This window comes from Centrocercus urophasianus, unplaced genomic scaffold, assembly GCF_019232065.1.
Source record: "Centrocercus urophasianus isolate 14NV4802_14NV808 unplaced genomic scaffold, USGS_Curo_1.0 seq_22, whole genome shotgun sequence".
NCBI lineage: Eukaryota > Metazoa > Chordata > Aves > Galliformes > Phasianidae > Centrocercus > Centrocercus urophasianus.
The window spans coordinates 6644869-6661236 of record NW_024884778.1 but is presented as its reverse complement, the minus strand read 5'-3'; the positions used below and the strand labels follow the sequence as shown (position 1 = coordinate 6661236).

At 45.3% G+C, this 16368-nt stretch overlaps 1 protein-coding gene across 3 annotated transcripts in view; it reads right to left on the bottom strand.

The window, feature by feature from the left end:
- CADPS (calcium dependent secretion activator) overlaps positions 1–16368 on the bottom strand; it is a 173076-nt gene that overhangs the window by 13251 nt on the left and 143457 nt on the right. For all 3 annotated transcript variants that reach the window (XM_042823751.1, XM_042823752.1, XM_042823750.1), the window contains 5 exons: positions 13864–14011; positions 9872–9946; positions 8884–8967; positions 5159–5191; positions 2452–2559 (listed from right to left, as the gene is read on the bottom strand). In XM_042823751.1, the coding sequence (XP_042679685.1) occupies positions 2452–2559; positions 5159–5191; positions 8884–8967; positions 9872–9946; positions 13864–14011 (448 nt within the window). The remainder of the gene's footprint in view (positions 1–2451; positions 2560–5158; positions 5192–8883; positions 8968–9871; positions 9947–13863; positions 14012–16368) is intronic.

Here is a 16368-nt window from a genome sequence, read left to right as displayed (position 1 = left end):
CAGTAATATCCCCCAAAGAGTACAGTCCTGTACTGCAGTATGGAGGGAGTGGTGTAGGGAGAATTGGCTTCGGAACTAAGAAATGGTATAAAATGCCCAAAGCCATGGATGAACCCAGCTTCTGTTGGGACATGGCACTCTGCAACCTCTGCTATGGGGAGGAAACAAAGAGGGAAATGAAAGAAAACACTGGGCACGGCTGCGGGGAAATGGGGCAATTGGGAACAACACAGGGCTGCAAATCCCACTGAGAGTGCGGGAGGCAACATCACACCATGCAAAGCTGCTCTTCCACTGTTCAAAGCCAAAAAAGGACAGAAGTCTTTTTTTAATGGCACAGAAAAGCAACTGAGCTCTGCAGCCTCTCTGCAGTCAGAGAGGTTTACCTGCCATTGGCACCACGCTGCTGCCTGGCGGCCCAAAGCAAGGCTCACCTGGTTGGAGCGAGCACTGAACTCACTGAGGAGACAGCCTCCAATGTGTCCATAATCTCACTGCTCAGAGGAAGCCCCACACTAAGAGCATTGCTCCACAGCTGCACCAAAGGGAGCAAGAACAAAATGAGACCCAAGTCCAATTCAGCACCACAAAGACCATTTGTGGCTATTCCTCTATCTTAAGAAAAAGACAGCTTACACCTACCCCTGCCCTGGGAAACACGACCAGCAGAGCCTGAGGACCATTTGGTTGTGCTGGGCTCTGCTGTGTCCCCTGCCTCCATGCCAACCTCAGCCCCTCAGCACATCGCGTGGGTACAACACTCAGCACCACGTCCCACCTTGAGGTTACCGCCCTCCAAAGGGAGCAGGGAGATTTGTGGGAAGCAGGGAAGAACGGAAAGATTTTGCACTTCTTGCTTTCCACCAAGGTAGCTGCTCTTTTTTTTTGTTGTCACTGTTAATTTGCTTAAAACACGGCTTGGTAAAACTAAGTACGAACGGATCAAACTGAAATCAATATTTGTGCTAATTACAGCTTTTGGAAAATTGGAAATAATGGCCCAAAGGGTATAAACACACCAACTGTGAATCACAGGGAAACGATGAGGGAAAAGGCAGTGTGGGCATTGAAAAGAACAGTCCAGATGAGCTCTGGAAATCTAACTGCTCGTGGAATGCAATTCCCCACAAGCGAGCAGTGCACTCGCAGGCCTGCTGCAGATGGAAGCGACAGGCTTTTGTTTCTGTGGTTTGTTTTTTTTCCTCCCCGTGCCTGCTCGATGGGCTGTGCTCTGTGCAGGGCCAGCAGCAGCGGCGTGCTCCGTGCATGAAAGAGGCGCCCTCAGTGGATATGGGTCATGCTAGTAGATGTACACAGTAAGATTATTTGACTCTAATTCATGCCACTTGATATAATGTGATAAAACATTTGACATGAGAGATAAGTTCCATTTTAATCTGGGAGGGTAAGGGGGAAAGAAAAAGGGGGAATTAAGAAGGAGGAAGAGGTTTCCAAGGGAAAGAAAATGCGCAGAAAGAGAGATATCGAGTAAAGAAGGAGTTTGGCTGGAAGGAAAGCAGCTTTCCCTACACACTGAGGAAGCAAACGAGCGAGTAGAGAAAGCAAGTCAGAATGTTACAGTGCCAGAGCCGGGAGCTGAGATGGCACTGCTGAGAGGAGGGAGGAGAGGGGAACAGAAGCTGCTTCGAACAGAAATCGCTGTATGGACAAATACCCTAGAGGAGACTGAGACACTAAGGCTACAGGCTGGCCATTAGCAGAAAACCTTTGCTCTAGAACAGCTATGAGGACAGAAAGGCTGTAACACAACAGTAGCAGCAGAAACATACATTGGTTAACATGCATCCAAAACCAAAACAAATGGGCATCACAGGTCACTGTTCTCTCACAGGCCAATGCATTTATCCCGTGCAATAAAAAAACCCCTCAAACAACTGGGTCAGCCTCCTGCCACGCTGCTGAGACCATGGAAATGTATCTGAACCTGGTCTCTGGTGCCAGGAACCATATCGTGGAGCTCCAGAACGTCCACTCCCAACCAGCAGTGTGCTGGTTGCCTTTGTAAATGAAAATTTGGTACACATAATTTGCTGCCAGTTTTGGAGAGCTCGTCAGTGACAGACACTGTGAGTTGTGCACAGGAGATAGAAGGTCCTCAGCAAATGAGCTCCAATTTTCACACTGAGAACAATGACCGAAATGTGCCGTTATAGAGAGATTCTCCACAAGCTTAAATATAGTCAGGGCTCTCTTAGAAGATGCTGTTCCCTTGAAATCCAGGCACAGACAGACCAAGACACAGTACACTAGAGATTTAAAGCAGGCAGAGAGCAGATATGAGCCTTAGTCAGAAAGAAAGGAAGGATTTATTTATTTTTTAAAGCTATAACCAATAAATTTTCTCAAAATGTGACTTATCCTCCTGTCTTATTTTGTCACATTTTGGGTCTCTCCTGCTTGGTGTCCAAGGAGGAGAAGGCATTTACTTACATCAAATAACCTTTCTATATACATCTCCTCATTGACCTTATCACGCAGGACATCCTGAGAGTGGCGGACAAATGTCACATAGGCGTCAGCAACATCCATCCCTGGCTTCTGCATGGGGAGAGAAGAGAGAGAGAAAAAACCATGAATACATCACGGGAGCACCTCCTCTGCATACCCCCAGCACTGCCTCTCTTCCTCCATCTCTCTCCTGCCGTCCTCGTGCAATTCACCCCTTCCTTACCTGCTGTGATGGGGATGGGGACAGCGTGCCCATGCCCAGCACAGAGCCATGCAATGACACCAGACAGGGATGAGAGCATTTCCCTAAGGAAAATGGGAACTGATACCGTTGGAGGGGAAAATACTTTAAAAAAATAAATAAATCCTCAGTTCACATTGCTTGATATATTGAAATCCAACTTACCTCAAAGGAAAGCCATTAAAATACTGTAACACGACTCATTACAAGAGCTGCCACAAAATCTTAAATTTCCATGGCACATTGCAAGTTTGTTAATAACTAGTGTCATTAGTTTCCGTTGCTGTGATTTACCTCAGATCACAGAGTATCGTTTCTCTGCAAGATACGATTGTCAGCCGCTGCAAATTGAAGTTAGTTAACACATCTGTGTAATTTCCAGGGTGAAAATGAGGACAGTTTGGAAAGCAGTAGGAAGGGAGTTTTTTAATACAAAGCAAACAATTATCAAGCGAAGGGCCAGCGCTCAGCCCTTGGGAAGCTAGTAACATTTCTTAACACCTACTGAAACAATGACAAGGTATTAATTTGAAAAACAATGAGGACAAACAAACGTGGCACTAGTCAAGTGTTACACTTTCAAGCAATTTTCAGCAGGCTGATCGTGCAAGGTGGCACTGAAGGCATTGCTTTGTGTTGGGCAATAGCAGCAGTGCCTGCCGAGCTGGATTTAACCGGTGGGTATCTGCTCAACCGCGCCGTTTCTCCTCTTTCCCCTACAACAGGGACCTGAAGCAGCACGGCGGTGCTGGCGGTGGGCTGGGAGCTGTGTGGGGCTGGCTGCTGATTTCGTCAGAATCAATGTAAACATTCAAGTGAGCAAGTGGGAGAGAACAGCCATCGGTGTGGGAGAGACCACATGGACTTGACATCATCTCCTACGTTGGGTGCCCCGAAAGAACACTTCTGTGCTCAGACTCATGGTGACTAATATTAAAATGCACTTGACTGACAAGGAATGTCAAATAAAGAATCTCCACATTTGTTAGGACGGGAAAAATGAATTCTGTGCCCCTCTGTAAGGGAACTGCTGAACCACGGCCTGAACCTCTGATTGATCACCTGAGGCGAGCACTGAGTCAGCCAGGGAGCACAGGTGAAGGCAATTCACCCATGCTGCTGGAGGGTGGAGCCTGGCTGCACCTCTCCTAGACCCATTTAAGAGCTGACTAGCAGCAGGGAAGGATCTCTTCTGCAGATCTGCTCTGCTGGAGTTTTGTAAGTTGAGCCCAGGATACAGGTAAGCATCCTATCTTTTCTGCTTTGGTGTAATAACTATGTAGACAAGCTCTCTGGTGTTCCTTGTAACTACAATATCTGTACATTCATTGGTTGTATATCCTCCCTCCAAAGCTCTCAGTAATTTGTTTCTACTGCTTGAAGAGAAAGATGCAGATCTCTGTGCTGGGTATCTCAAAGCAAACAAGAGCTCTTGGTGTTCCAGAGCTTGTCCTCTCCATTCTGGACTAAATGTGTAGACACTTCACTGGGAAAGTCTCATTATCTCAGGAGAAACAGTGCAAAAGATGCAGTCTGAGATGCTCAATAAATTTGTCATGTTGTCGTATGAGAACATGCAGCCCAATTGCATCCACGAGATGCCTGCCCACTACATGTGCAGGCCACCAAACTCAACTGATTCACTCCTGATGTCCACTGACCAGACGGACTGAATGCAGGATTTGTGTGCTGTATTAAGGACTCATCTTTTTCATTTGTAATCACCTCTTTGCCTATAACATAACAGTGACCCCCTATTCCATCCGACATTCACAAATGATACTTCAACTTCATTTAACTGTGTTTCTGGCAAGTAAGTGCTCCAAGAACATGAAGGTCTCTCTGCCTTATGAATCAAGGTCTAATTAGAGCTGACGACATGTAATTTTTCTGTACCAATTACAGAAAAAAAGGAAAAAATTATTTTCATTAACAATTTCCCAAACACATGTTGCTAGTTCACCATTTTCCAAAAGTAATAATAAAGTCATTTTTTTTTTTTCTAAAAGAGAGAAATAAACCAACAATTAGAAGAACAAAAATAAAATCGATTAGCTAATGTGTTAGACATGTGTTGGCTCAGTTCTAACATGTCTGGACCTTTTTGTTTGGAAATTGTTCTGTATTTGCACAAGTCCAAATGAAGAATTAACAGAATGCTCCTGTTTTTATTTTCAACTTTTTTTTTTTTTTTTTTAGGTTTTTAATGTGGTTCAAGCCAATTGCATAATGGTGGTACCCTTTTGACACCATCTGCAAAGGAGTGCCTAAAAAGCCTCAAAGGTCTCTGTAAGAAGGTAAGTGGAGACATTCTTTCTAGTTCAAATGTTAGAAGTCTGAGGGCCAATGGTTCAACCTTGGCTGTTAATGTGCAATGTGGGTTGCTACACATGCCATAAAACAAAGCACAAAACAAACTGTTATACAAGTTGTTTAAATTGTGCTTACGGGTACATCCACGTATTTGGAAGCAGCCTTCACCTGTAAAAGGAACAAGAACAGAGTCACCATCAATATGCTTTCAGGCTTTTCCTTTGAGCAGCTGCAATAGCTCTGTAGGCAAAGACTCAGGACAATACAGTGTTGAGTAGGGGGAAAAAGGATGACAAAAAAATGTTTCCCACCTAAAATAATAGGGAACAGTGGTGTTTTTGTCACTGTCTGGGTGACTTCTGCTCTACTTCACTGCTCTACGAGCTCTAATAGCAACAGATGAGTGTGGGCGCTGTGCTTCTCACTCCTCTTCTTAAGTGAGAAGATGGGGCTCACCAGGACACCCTGTTATTGTCCTGGGGTGGCCTCGTTCCACACTCAGCATCACGTATCACTCTGAGCAGCGATTGTCCCATGGGAGCTGTGCCCAAGGGTTCAGGGGTGGCCCCAGTGAGCACTGCGTCTCTTTGCACAGCCATAGACTCCAACATGAGCACTGTGCCCATGTGCATCCCACCTTGCACCACCTGGGGTGCTTTGGCATCAGGACAGCACATTCACATGGTGCACCAGAACAGCACCCAAAGCCCCTCAGCCTCCTGACAGCTGTCAGCAGCGTGATGATACCCGATGACCTTTCTTCTGCCCTTTTTAAAGATGCTATTTTCTGGGGAGTACTGCAGGGAGGATCCTGCACTCTGAGGTGTCCTTGTGAGCCTTTCAGGCCCCAAATGTGGTTGCCTGTTGCCCAGCACATGTGGTAGGGTGGCCCTGAAGGCCAGGTCCAACTTTTCCAACTGAGCAGCTTCCCAGCTGGCTAGAAAGACCCTTTCACCAATGCAGCATAAGGCACCGTGTCTAGAAAGTGTCTAGCTGGGATTTTCCATAACGCTTCTGCTTTTAATTAGGGTAAGCATTGCCGGCCATCTTTGTTTGGGTGTAAAAGCTCACCTGCTTTTAAATATTTCTAAAGCTACCATTAAAACAGCCTAAATATAACACGCACACAGTTGCATCTTGGGATGAATAAATTATGTGTCCCGAATGAGAGAATGAATGTATGTGTGAGACAGAATGTGAGAGTGGGTGGAAGTACTCATATGGTGTGTGTGGGGGGTGCATAATTAAGCACAATGAGGCGATACAAAAGACCAGACTGGTGGTAATTGCTGAGGTGAACGCTGCAAGCACTTGCAGTGCCTGGGCAGCAGGTGCAGGGAGGGCAGGAGGGGCTATGGGGCCAACCCCAGTGCTGCCTCCTGGGGGCAAAGAAGGCTGGAGGGGTACGGGGCAAGTCCCAGCCATGCGCTGCCAAGCAAGTGGCAAAACAGGGAGCTGGTGGAGTCACCATCCCTGGAGGTTTTTAAGAAAAGGGGAGATGTGGCACTAGGTATGTGGTTTAACAGACATGGTGATGATGGGTTGGTGGTTGAACTATCTTATCTCAGAGGTGTTTTCCAACCTTAATGATGCTATGATTCCCTAAGCCTTGTGCCAAGCGCTGGCTCCCTGCAAAGAGGCAATGCTCATCTCTCAGGTATCCCTGATCCCAGCAGCTGCCTGGGCACTTTGCCCCAGAGCTGCGTTTATCCTCTCTGCTCCCTCCTGGGGCAGCCAGGGGAAACCTGGATGGGAGGGCTGCTGGGCCCAGCCCAGTGCCACCGCCTCTCCTTCCCCAAGCCAAAAGGCAGCGAGAATAGCTCAGGCAGCTTCCTGCCATCCCCCCCTCCACCCACAACAAAACTGAGCTGCTTCTCCTGCCCACTCCCCTTTAATCAGAATAATTACTTGTTTTTCTTTAAACTCAGATTTGGCTACGTTCAGTGAGATTTCCAAACTGCCGGATGTTGTGTGATTTTTGCTAGGCTGCCATTTTTCACAAATGATGCGACTTTGCCATGAAACGTCTCAGTTTACCATACAATTTTTGTGCAGAACAAAAATAAGATCTTTTACTTCTGTCTCCCTCGGGTAATATGCAGTCTTTAGTTTTAATTACCGTAGGTGTAATTCTCCGCCTACGGAGGCCATCCAGATTAAAGGGAATTTTAGCAGCTGTCATTCCTGTGACTCAGTGGAGCTTCACATGCAGACACCCATCCGGGGCCTGGGCTGCTGCTGAGATGCGCTTGAATGTGGCAACAAATAGAAATAAAATTTAAAGGAAAAAAAAGTCCGGCCAAATTTAGAAGGGTATTTTCCTCTCAAAGTGCTCTGTGAGGGGAAGTGGCTAGCGAGAATTTATTAGGACAACAGATGCGTTAATTTTATCTCAAATTTCGAGGCAAGAATTGGAAATGAGGAGAGCCTACTAGGTGATAAAACTGTCTGTCACAAGACCCCTGGTTACATGCCGCTTGCCGAGAGCCTGGAAAGCACGCGCTGAAAAGAAGTCGGGAGAAGGGGGTGGGAGACTAATGCTTCCTAGATCTCAGTGGCTTGGACCATAACACTTTGTTGTATTTGTTCAGACAGGGAAAACGTGGGAGGTGGTGCAAGCATGCTGTAACAAGAGAGAATTTCTGTATTTAGCACTGGAAAAACTAAACACAGGGAGTTGCAGGGAGTGGTGCTGCTCAGCACAGGCTTCTCAAGCACAGTGCTGAAGAGGTCAAGATCTCAGCCTCTTCTTGCCCAGCGCACCCAGCAAATAATGAGACCAAGTGAGAGACATTCCCTGCCCAGCAGGAAGCCCCCTGCTCCTCTGCAGTGCCTCTTTCTCCTTACTGAGACCCGGGAGTGACATTATGGCTCTCCACAACTCCCTCAAAGGAGGCCAAGGAGAGGTGGGGATCAGCCTCTTCTCCCATGTAACTGACAGGATGCGAGGTGATTGCCTTCAGTTGTGCCAGGGGATGTTTCAGATGGATTTTAGGAAAAAATTATTCTCAGTAAGAGTGGTGAGACATTGGAACAGGCTGCCCAGGAGGTTGTGGACTCGCAATTTAGGTCTCACAGACCTGGAGGTCTATGAGAACTTCAGTGCAACTTTCCAAGCAACCCCACACACATGCATTTGAATGCATGATCTTTTGATGAGAGAAGCCAAGTGCTCTTATAAATTCTGTAGCCATGCACTTTCAGAAGACCTTCAGAAATCATCTACTATGCGTTTGCTTAAAAAGCTGTCCAAAACCCTTTCTGGAATGCAGTTCAGATTGCTAAATCCTTGAGGGTACTGAGGTCAGTTTTGGCTGGATTTTTGTCCAGTATGTTTCTAGTAAACACTTAATGTGATGAGCTGTGGATTGCTTCTGCAGTGCTGGGGAGAAACAACATCACAGGCACCTAATCCATAACCTTATGGTTAGGGTATTTTCATCTCTCTTCTAGAAGGAAAAATGGCACTCCCTGGATTTCCTTTATTTAGTTTCTTACAGTGCTCACTGTTACAGCTAGAAGATTGAAAGGAACACACCTGTCATGCAAGGTGGCAATAAAGCAACTTCTTTAACTAGGGAACTTGGATTTACAGTGCAGCTTCATGTGCTTCCTCAACAGAATGAACTCCACCAACCTGAATGATAACTGATCATATCTTTACATATTGCAACAACATGATGACCTATGCTTCTCAGGTATCCAAGTACTAAGCACAATGTTTGTCTGCTCATGTGAGAATTTCAGTGTCCAAATATTGCAGAATGGCACAATTATTATGTAGCTGATTTAGTCCTGGGAGAGCAGGAGATTACAGCTCAGGAAAAAAAACAACAAAGGAAGATATTGTCTGTACTTACAGTAAATGACAGGAAAGAAGAAAACAAAGTTCCTTCATCGTATCTAGACAGTTTGGCCAAGACTCCTTCCAAAATGGTGACAAACTACGAACACAAAAAAAACACGGTGATTATTTTCAATAATTGAACAAGGGTGTACAAATCAGCTTTGGCTTCAGAGAAGGCAGTGGAGCTCTCAGCATTGCCAAAAGGATGGACGATGTGCCCTCACACACGGGGCCGTGGGACGTGGGGATGGGATGTGGGTGCAGTATGGCATGTGGCAACCAGCACAGCCTCTCCCGGGGAAGAAGCTGGTGGTCCTTGCTCTGGTACACAGTGTCAAGCATGCAGCTAGATGGCTGTTCTTGTGGAAGAATCCAACTGGCATATGTTTAAAGGTCTCCACTGTATAATAGGGATGACTTGTTCTCAGAAAGTTTGAAACTACAGGAAAAAACACCCTGCCGTCTTCCTCCCTACCTCCCAGCACCCCGTGTGTTACCAGACCTACACAACACTCCTTGGGAAATGCTGGCAGTCGATCTAGAGGAGCTGAGTCTGATAAAAAACACAATTTCCAAACAATGAAACCTGACATTTGGGAATGCATTTCCCACTACTGTTGCCTGTAAATGACTTTCTTAGGAAACATATGGTGATTTTGGGTCCCTATGGTGATCACAGGGGCAGTGACCACCCTGAGTGACACCCAATGTCTACGCAGCAGTGCTACCCAACTGCATGGGCTGATGCTGGTACCCCACAGATAGAAATTCCATTCTTTAAAACCACTTCTGGGCTAGTATGCCAATCCTGCTAACAGTGTAATGCATCTCATGCAGTTCCTAATCATCAAAGAGTCACCATGAAAGGGTGGGGAGATATATGATCTTTCCTGTGAAAAACAAGAAGCCAATTCAACATCTTAATGTGTCATATTTTAATGGAAACACATATTAAAAAGCAATGTTAGCAGTGAATCACTTCACCTGAAGCTGAAGGTTACCTTTGCCACTAGGAGTGTTATCATTTCTTTGACAGTTTCCTCAATTAGTTCATCTATTTTTGAATGGTACTGGTGCTAAAGAAAAATAAAAGGAAAGGTGGAAGATTAGCACTAGATCACAGGCAAGAGCTTTATGGTCATCAGTGTCTTCCTGTGGCAAACTACAACACTGCAGCAGTATTAGGCTGAAGAACTATGCAGCTGATTCTCATGTGCTCTACTACAGTGGCCTGTGATTATTTACACTTAGAGACCTTGAATCCAGGCAAATCTTCCATCATTTTATGAAGTATGGGCAACCCTTCCCTTCTCTGCATGCCTGCAGCTCCAGGAGCCTCAGCCACACAAAGGAGGGGAGGCTTTGCCATGACTGGGACTTTTCCATGGGCTGAACCACCGAGGTACTTCAGCAAAGCTCTCAAAGGAGTGCGATGTGTCAGGTTCAGCAGGTACGAAGTTAAAATAAAGCACTTGTGCAAATGCTATGCTCAGTGACTCTAAAACAGATTTTAAAGAAACTCAGCAAATGGAGAGCAGTTTTTTTTCTCATGCAAAAGATGGCAGCAAGTGCAGAGCTCTTTGCATTAGCAGCCCTGCAGCTCACCTCAGCACTGGTGACCGCAGCCGCTGCTCGCAGCAGCTCTGTGTCTGTCTGCAGCCCAATTTCTGCACATGCCAAACCTTCCTCAGCTTGGGAGCTCTGCTGCAATCAGCTGCAATATGGCTAGGATAGGTACTAGAATACAGTCTTCTACTAATTTAGAAAAGACCTGTTTCCAATACAAGATTTAATTAGTGAAAACATACAGTATATTCTTATTTTCAATGGACTGAGAAAATGCTGATTATGACTGCTTTCCAACACAAAACATTTGATTTTTCAGTCAAACATTTCAAGCACTGGTGCTAGTCACTATATTCATTACCACTTGGCATTAATATTGTTTTAAAATGTTAACATCAAATCACATTGAAAGAGACAAATCTGCTTTAAATACTAATCAGACTTTGGGAATGAAGACTGTGAGGGCTTTACAAATGCGAGACGCTGGTCTCAATGTCTGTCAGCAGTCTGAACTGCTCTACTGTTTCTTTTTTTTTCTTTCTGTGACAACACATTAACACGGGAATTTAGAATGAAGAAAAGAAGTCAGGCACACTTACCCACTCTTTAGCAAACTTTTCAGATGATTGGGGACAGAAATAAAGAGAAAAGTGCAAAAGACAGGAAAAAGAAAATATGAAGATAAATAAAAGCCAAATTAAAGAAAAAACAACACAACAAAGGATCTTTTGAATGTGGTTATGATAACAGCATCATGCACAGCAACAGAAACAATTAGCAGGGAAGACGAAATGTGAGCAAAACCTTCCACTGAAATGTCAGAGACTCCTGCCTGTAGTATTTGCAGCAAGTACAACAGGACACGAACTATCTGCTGACAGTCCCCTGTGGGCTGTCCAACAGCAGGGCAGAGGTCTGCAGTGCTGCCCACATGCCCACTGGGGCAGGGCAGGCTGCTCCCATCTAAACGTAAGCCAACAAGCAGCGTTTGCATCTGGAGATTCCATTTCGATGTCAAGACATATACGAGTCCCTTGTACAAGCCACAGTTACCCACGATTGGTGTGTTTAATATAGTTGGGCCTTATCAGCTTGCAGGTGGACCTGGCACAGCTGACATAGCTGGAGACCTGGCTGCAGGTTGAGAGGGACTGGTAAGAGCTGGATATGGGTGAGAGCTGCTGATGTCCTCAGCACACGAGGCCAGAACTTGCTAAGGAAAATACTACAGGAGCTGAGTGTGTATTGGGGTTGTCTTCCTCACCTTGTTTTCCTTCTGGAACTGTATTTTGTGTGCGTATGGAAGACTTTTGGCTGACTCCTCAGGAAGGAAACCGCAGGTGGTCAGATTGGGAAGGTGAGGAGGAGACAGAGAAAAGAACAAGGACAGCCAGAAGGCTGCCAGGGCTCTGAGGATGGAGGAGAAATGAAGGAGGTGTGGAAGAGGGCTGGTGGAGGCAGGGCTCAGCACCAAGGCAGTCAGATGAAAGGTGATGGCACCAGCCTGCACTTCTCCATTCCCAGAAGAGGATGCTTAAAAAGCAAATAAGCACACTGATAGAATAAAAATGCAGCTCTGATAGCTGGAGAGGGCCCTAGGCAAACACCGAGGCAGTGTCCAAAGGGCTTTGACCACACCTTCCCATTAGGACACAAAATCTGGGGCAGCCCCTGTGCTGGCAAGTGAAGTGATGCCCAGAGCAGCATTCAGAGATGGCTGGCTCCTAAACCAGCCTTTCTAACAACACTTCTCTCTGCATTACCTAGGAAAAAGCCTGAGGTTAAAGATCACCCAACTGGTTTGCTTTGCTCAGTGCAGCCACTGCTGCTGGCAGAGTTCAATGAGGCTTTCTATTAGCTCTATTATTACAATCCGTAATCAGTGCACTACAATGATTCAACTTGACTTTATGTGATGAGTATCTTGCCTTGTCATGTAACAGATTGTGTGTACGTTGTATTTCTCTAAGGACCATCTGACCTTAGATATTAAATAGAAACATACTAGACCAACTGAGAAACATTTAATACATACATTTATCCCCTTAGATGTATTAAAAATTCAGAGGAAAAATAAATATTTAAGATGGTAAAGTATGTTTACCAAATGTTTTAACAGCTGCCTTTAGAGACAAGGAAATGGAAATGAAATGATGGGTGTTTGTTTCACAGGGTAGTGCTCTCAAAATGCATTCAAGTATCTGATAAAGTGAGCAGAACTGAAGGTGGGCTTCAGAGAAAGGCCACAAGGTGGGAGGGAGCCCCAGAATGAGGGCAGAAAGTGCACCAAGTCTGCCTGCCCACGTACAGTGCACACAAGGAAAAAATCAGAAGGCTGTTCCATGCCAAAATCTCCCTAAAAACCCTAAAAAGTCTGTTCCATCATTACCACTGGGACTGGAAGAGCAGCGGTGGCATTCTGCCCCTTTGCCCAAAAGCAGAGCCCTGTTCCTTAACCTTGACCCCTCCCTTGTACAAGCACCTCAACTTGCAGCTTCAGAAAGGTGAGGCAGGGGTAGCCAAAATGAAAAGCAAACTGATGGGGTGTGGAAACACACATTAAAAGGAAGAAAAGAAAAAGGGAGAGTGTACACCATACTGCAGCCCTACATGGTAACTTATGCACTGCTAATTTATATCTGCTTTGCAGGTCTCTTAGTTCCGCTGTTAAAACCTCTTACCCCTGTAAGTGCTGCTTGCCACAGGCTCAGTGCTGCTATGCCCAACACATCCTGCAGCAGCTCAGGCAAATTTGCAACCCCTGAGCATCACACGTGAGCAGGGGAAGACGCAGAGAGGGCCTGGTTATGCTACAAATGGAGGCAGTTGTGCCATGCAAACACTTCACCTGGAGATTTTATGAATGCAAGGAGCTTGCATTCAAGCTACTGGAATTAGTTTGATCTCCAAAATGTCCCCAGTTAACAACTCATTAAGAACCCAGAAATTCAGGATCACCAAGCTTGCTAATTACAGCCTATATTCAAGGAAGTCACAATGGAATTTCAGTCTACTTATGTAAGTTATTATTTCTTTTTCCATTCAAGAATCTTGAATCAAACAACTTGGCACTGCTGTTTTCCATGTGCTTGTGTCCAGAAAACAGTCATACACAGAAGTCTGTTGCTGATACCTGGCTCCAAAATGGGGTTAATCATTTAATACATATGGTCACCTCACATTAAGCAAGCTTCAGAGGTACCTTATGCACACCACAGTCCTTGAAAAGATTAATCCTAACTGGGATTCTGAGTGTAGATATTTATCAGATTTATCTGAGAGCAACGCCCTGCATATTCATCCGCACACTCTATATGAAGGCTAAATTCACAACTGATAACACATCTCTGAACCCAGCACAACAGGAGATAGGAAATTTCATTACATTGCCTTTAAAAGCTGTGAAAAGAAGAACCTGCATTTTTACCTCCTGGCCCATTTCCATGCTGCAAAGCTTTGTTGACTGAGCTTTGGCATCTACCATGACATTAAACATGGTGCATATTGATTGAGGGACTCGGAAATCTGTTGATCGGCTGGTTTTCTGCAGTTTTACTTCAAATGCAATCCTGGTTCTGTTAAGGAAAGCAGAAAAAGATGCTTCAGTTTCTTTTTAAAATACTGAAGCTAGTAACAATGTGAAACACAAGGCTTAGAAGAGTTCAACAAAACAGAAAGCTGAGTGCTACTGGGAGCGTTACAGTACAATCGTTACAAACGTGCTTTTACTAAAAGTGCTTTTCCAGTTTAAAAAGAAACACTTTCCCCAGAAGACACACTATTTATAAAGTGTGCAACGGTTTCAGAGACACTATGACTTTCTCATGCTTGATAAACAGCGTGATGATGCTACAAGCAGCAGTGTCAACGTACACCTATCATTTGGATGCACTAGCTGATTTACAACCACAAACAGCAAGCCTGGTGCATTACAGGAAGCTACTATTGCCTGATGACATCTACTACAAAAAATATTACTACAAATTTTCTTCATTGCTTTACTGAAAGTACACTGTTGGATCCCTATGGTGTTGGGTCTGCATGAGTTTCTTTGCTTGCCAAAACTTTCTAAGTGTCTCAAAGTTCATCCAACTCATCTCCTTGAGAACAGAATCATAGAATCATAGAATGCCCTGGTTTGAAAAGGACCACAAGATCATCTAGTTTCAATCCCCCTGCTATGTGTAGGGTTGCCAACCACCAGACCAGGCTACTCAGAGCCACATCCAGCCTGGCCTTGCATGCCTCCAGGGGCACCCACAACCTCCTTGGGCAACCTGTGCCAGTGCTTCACCACCCTCTGCATGAAAAGCTTCCTCCTAATATCTAACCTAAACCTCCCCTATCTCAGTTAACACGCACAGTTATGTACAGATGAACATATATGAGCCCACACAGAGCTTTTTGGAAGCAAAGACTACAGAATTTGATCTGTGCTGTGTATGAAAATGTGACCAGCATCAGGAAGCCCCACAGTATGGTGGGCACTGCATCATCTTTCTCTTGAGCCCCTCAGCAGATTCCAGAAGTACTTCACTAATCTAACCTAGCACAGAACAATTATCACATCAGACAGAATCTGCCAACAACTTAATACAGAAGCTTCTATTTAGAAACAACAAATAATATCATCTGCAGCTCAGGAGTAACTCCGAACTTGAAAGATCCCCCAAGGTTTACACAAATGAAAACTAATTTACAAATGTGAAACTCCTGTTCTTGGGATCAGATCCGAACTGGTATGAAGGTCCTGCTGCCTGGATGTATTAGCAGAAGAGCCCTGCCTTGCAAAGGCTGCTTTCCTAACAGCCCCGAAATACAACCAAGCGTGGAAGGCGGGGTGGCTCCTCCATGGCATTCAACAGTTCAGAGACAGACGCGAAGAAAAATGTTGTGTCAAACTGAAATTGCTAAAGAAACCTTAGCCAGGCCCTGTTTGCAGGTGATATAAATAGGGAAAGCAGCATATTGGTTTACATCAGCAGTGGCATTTGAACTGATTTAATTACCAGTGCCAGATTTAGCCTGGACTCGGGGACTAGAATCTTGATAATTACTGAAAGGACCAAAAGTGACTGGGATTTTCCATCTCCTCACAGAGATGAGCATATTCCTACTTATGCTCAGAACCATTATATATAGTCATACCATTACAAGCTGGGCCAGGTTTTTGCAGAGGGGCAACTTATTTGCAGAAGGGTTGGAGCAACAGGGAAAAAGCCAGCTCTTAGGCACAAAAATCCTTCCTCAGAAGTACCTGAAAATGTGCTTATTTTTCCCAGTTATCTCAGCCAACCTCACCTAATCTTATTTCTGCAGATCATCATGGCTACAGCTGCACTGCAGATGCAGCAAAGTTGCCTGTTGTATCATGAATCATAGAACGGCTTGGGTTGGAAACGACCTCTGATATCATCTAGTTCTATTCCTGTGTCATGGGTAGGTCTGCCAACAAGCGGGCACCAGATCTGGTTGCCCAGGACCACATCCAACCTGGCCTTGAACACCTCCTGGGATGGGGCAAAGTCCAGTTTCAAAAGGAGCAGAACCCAGAAACTGCCCTGTGCTGGCTCCAGCAGAACAGGAACAAACAACGCTGCATTCACTCTTAAATAATGACCTGACAACTGAAGATTGGCTTTCATGCCAGCCAAAGGACTAAAACCAGCTGGTGCAATGTAAGGTGACTTGCTCAAACCAAAAGACACCACGGCCACTTCATTCCTTTCAGCAGGGTGAGAGCTGGCCTTGAGCTGCCTGCTGCCAGCAGGCGAGCCTCCTGCTTCCGTCTCAGGGAGCAACCATGCCCTCTTCTATGGTGACGCTGGATATCCAGACTGTGAGAACGTGTGAACAACAAACCCCATGCTCACGCTTGCAGAGTGGCCAGGCAACTGCGGTACAGAACAGCCACATCACACATTGCATCTAT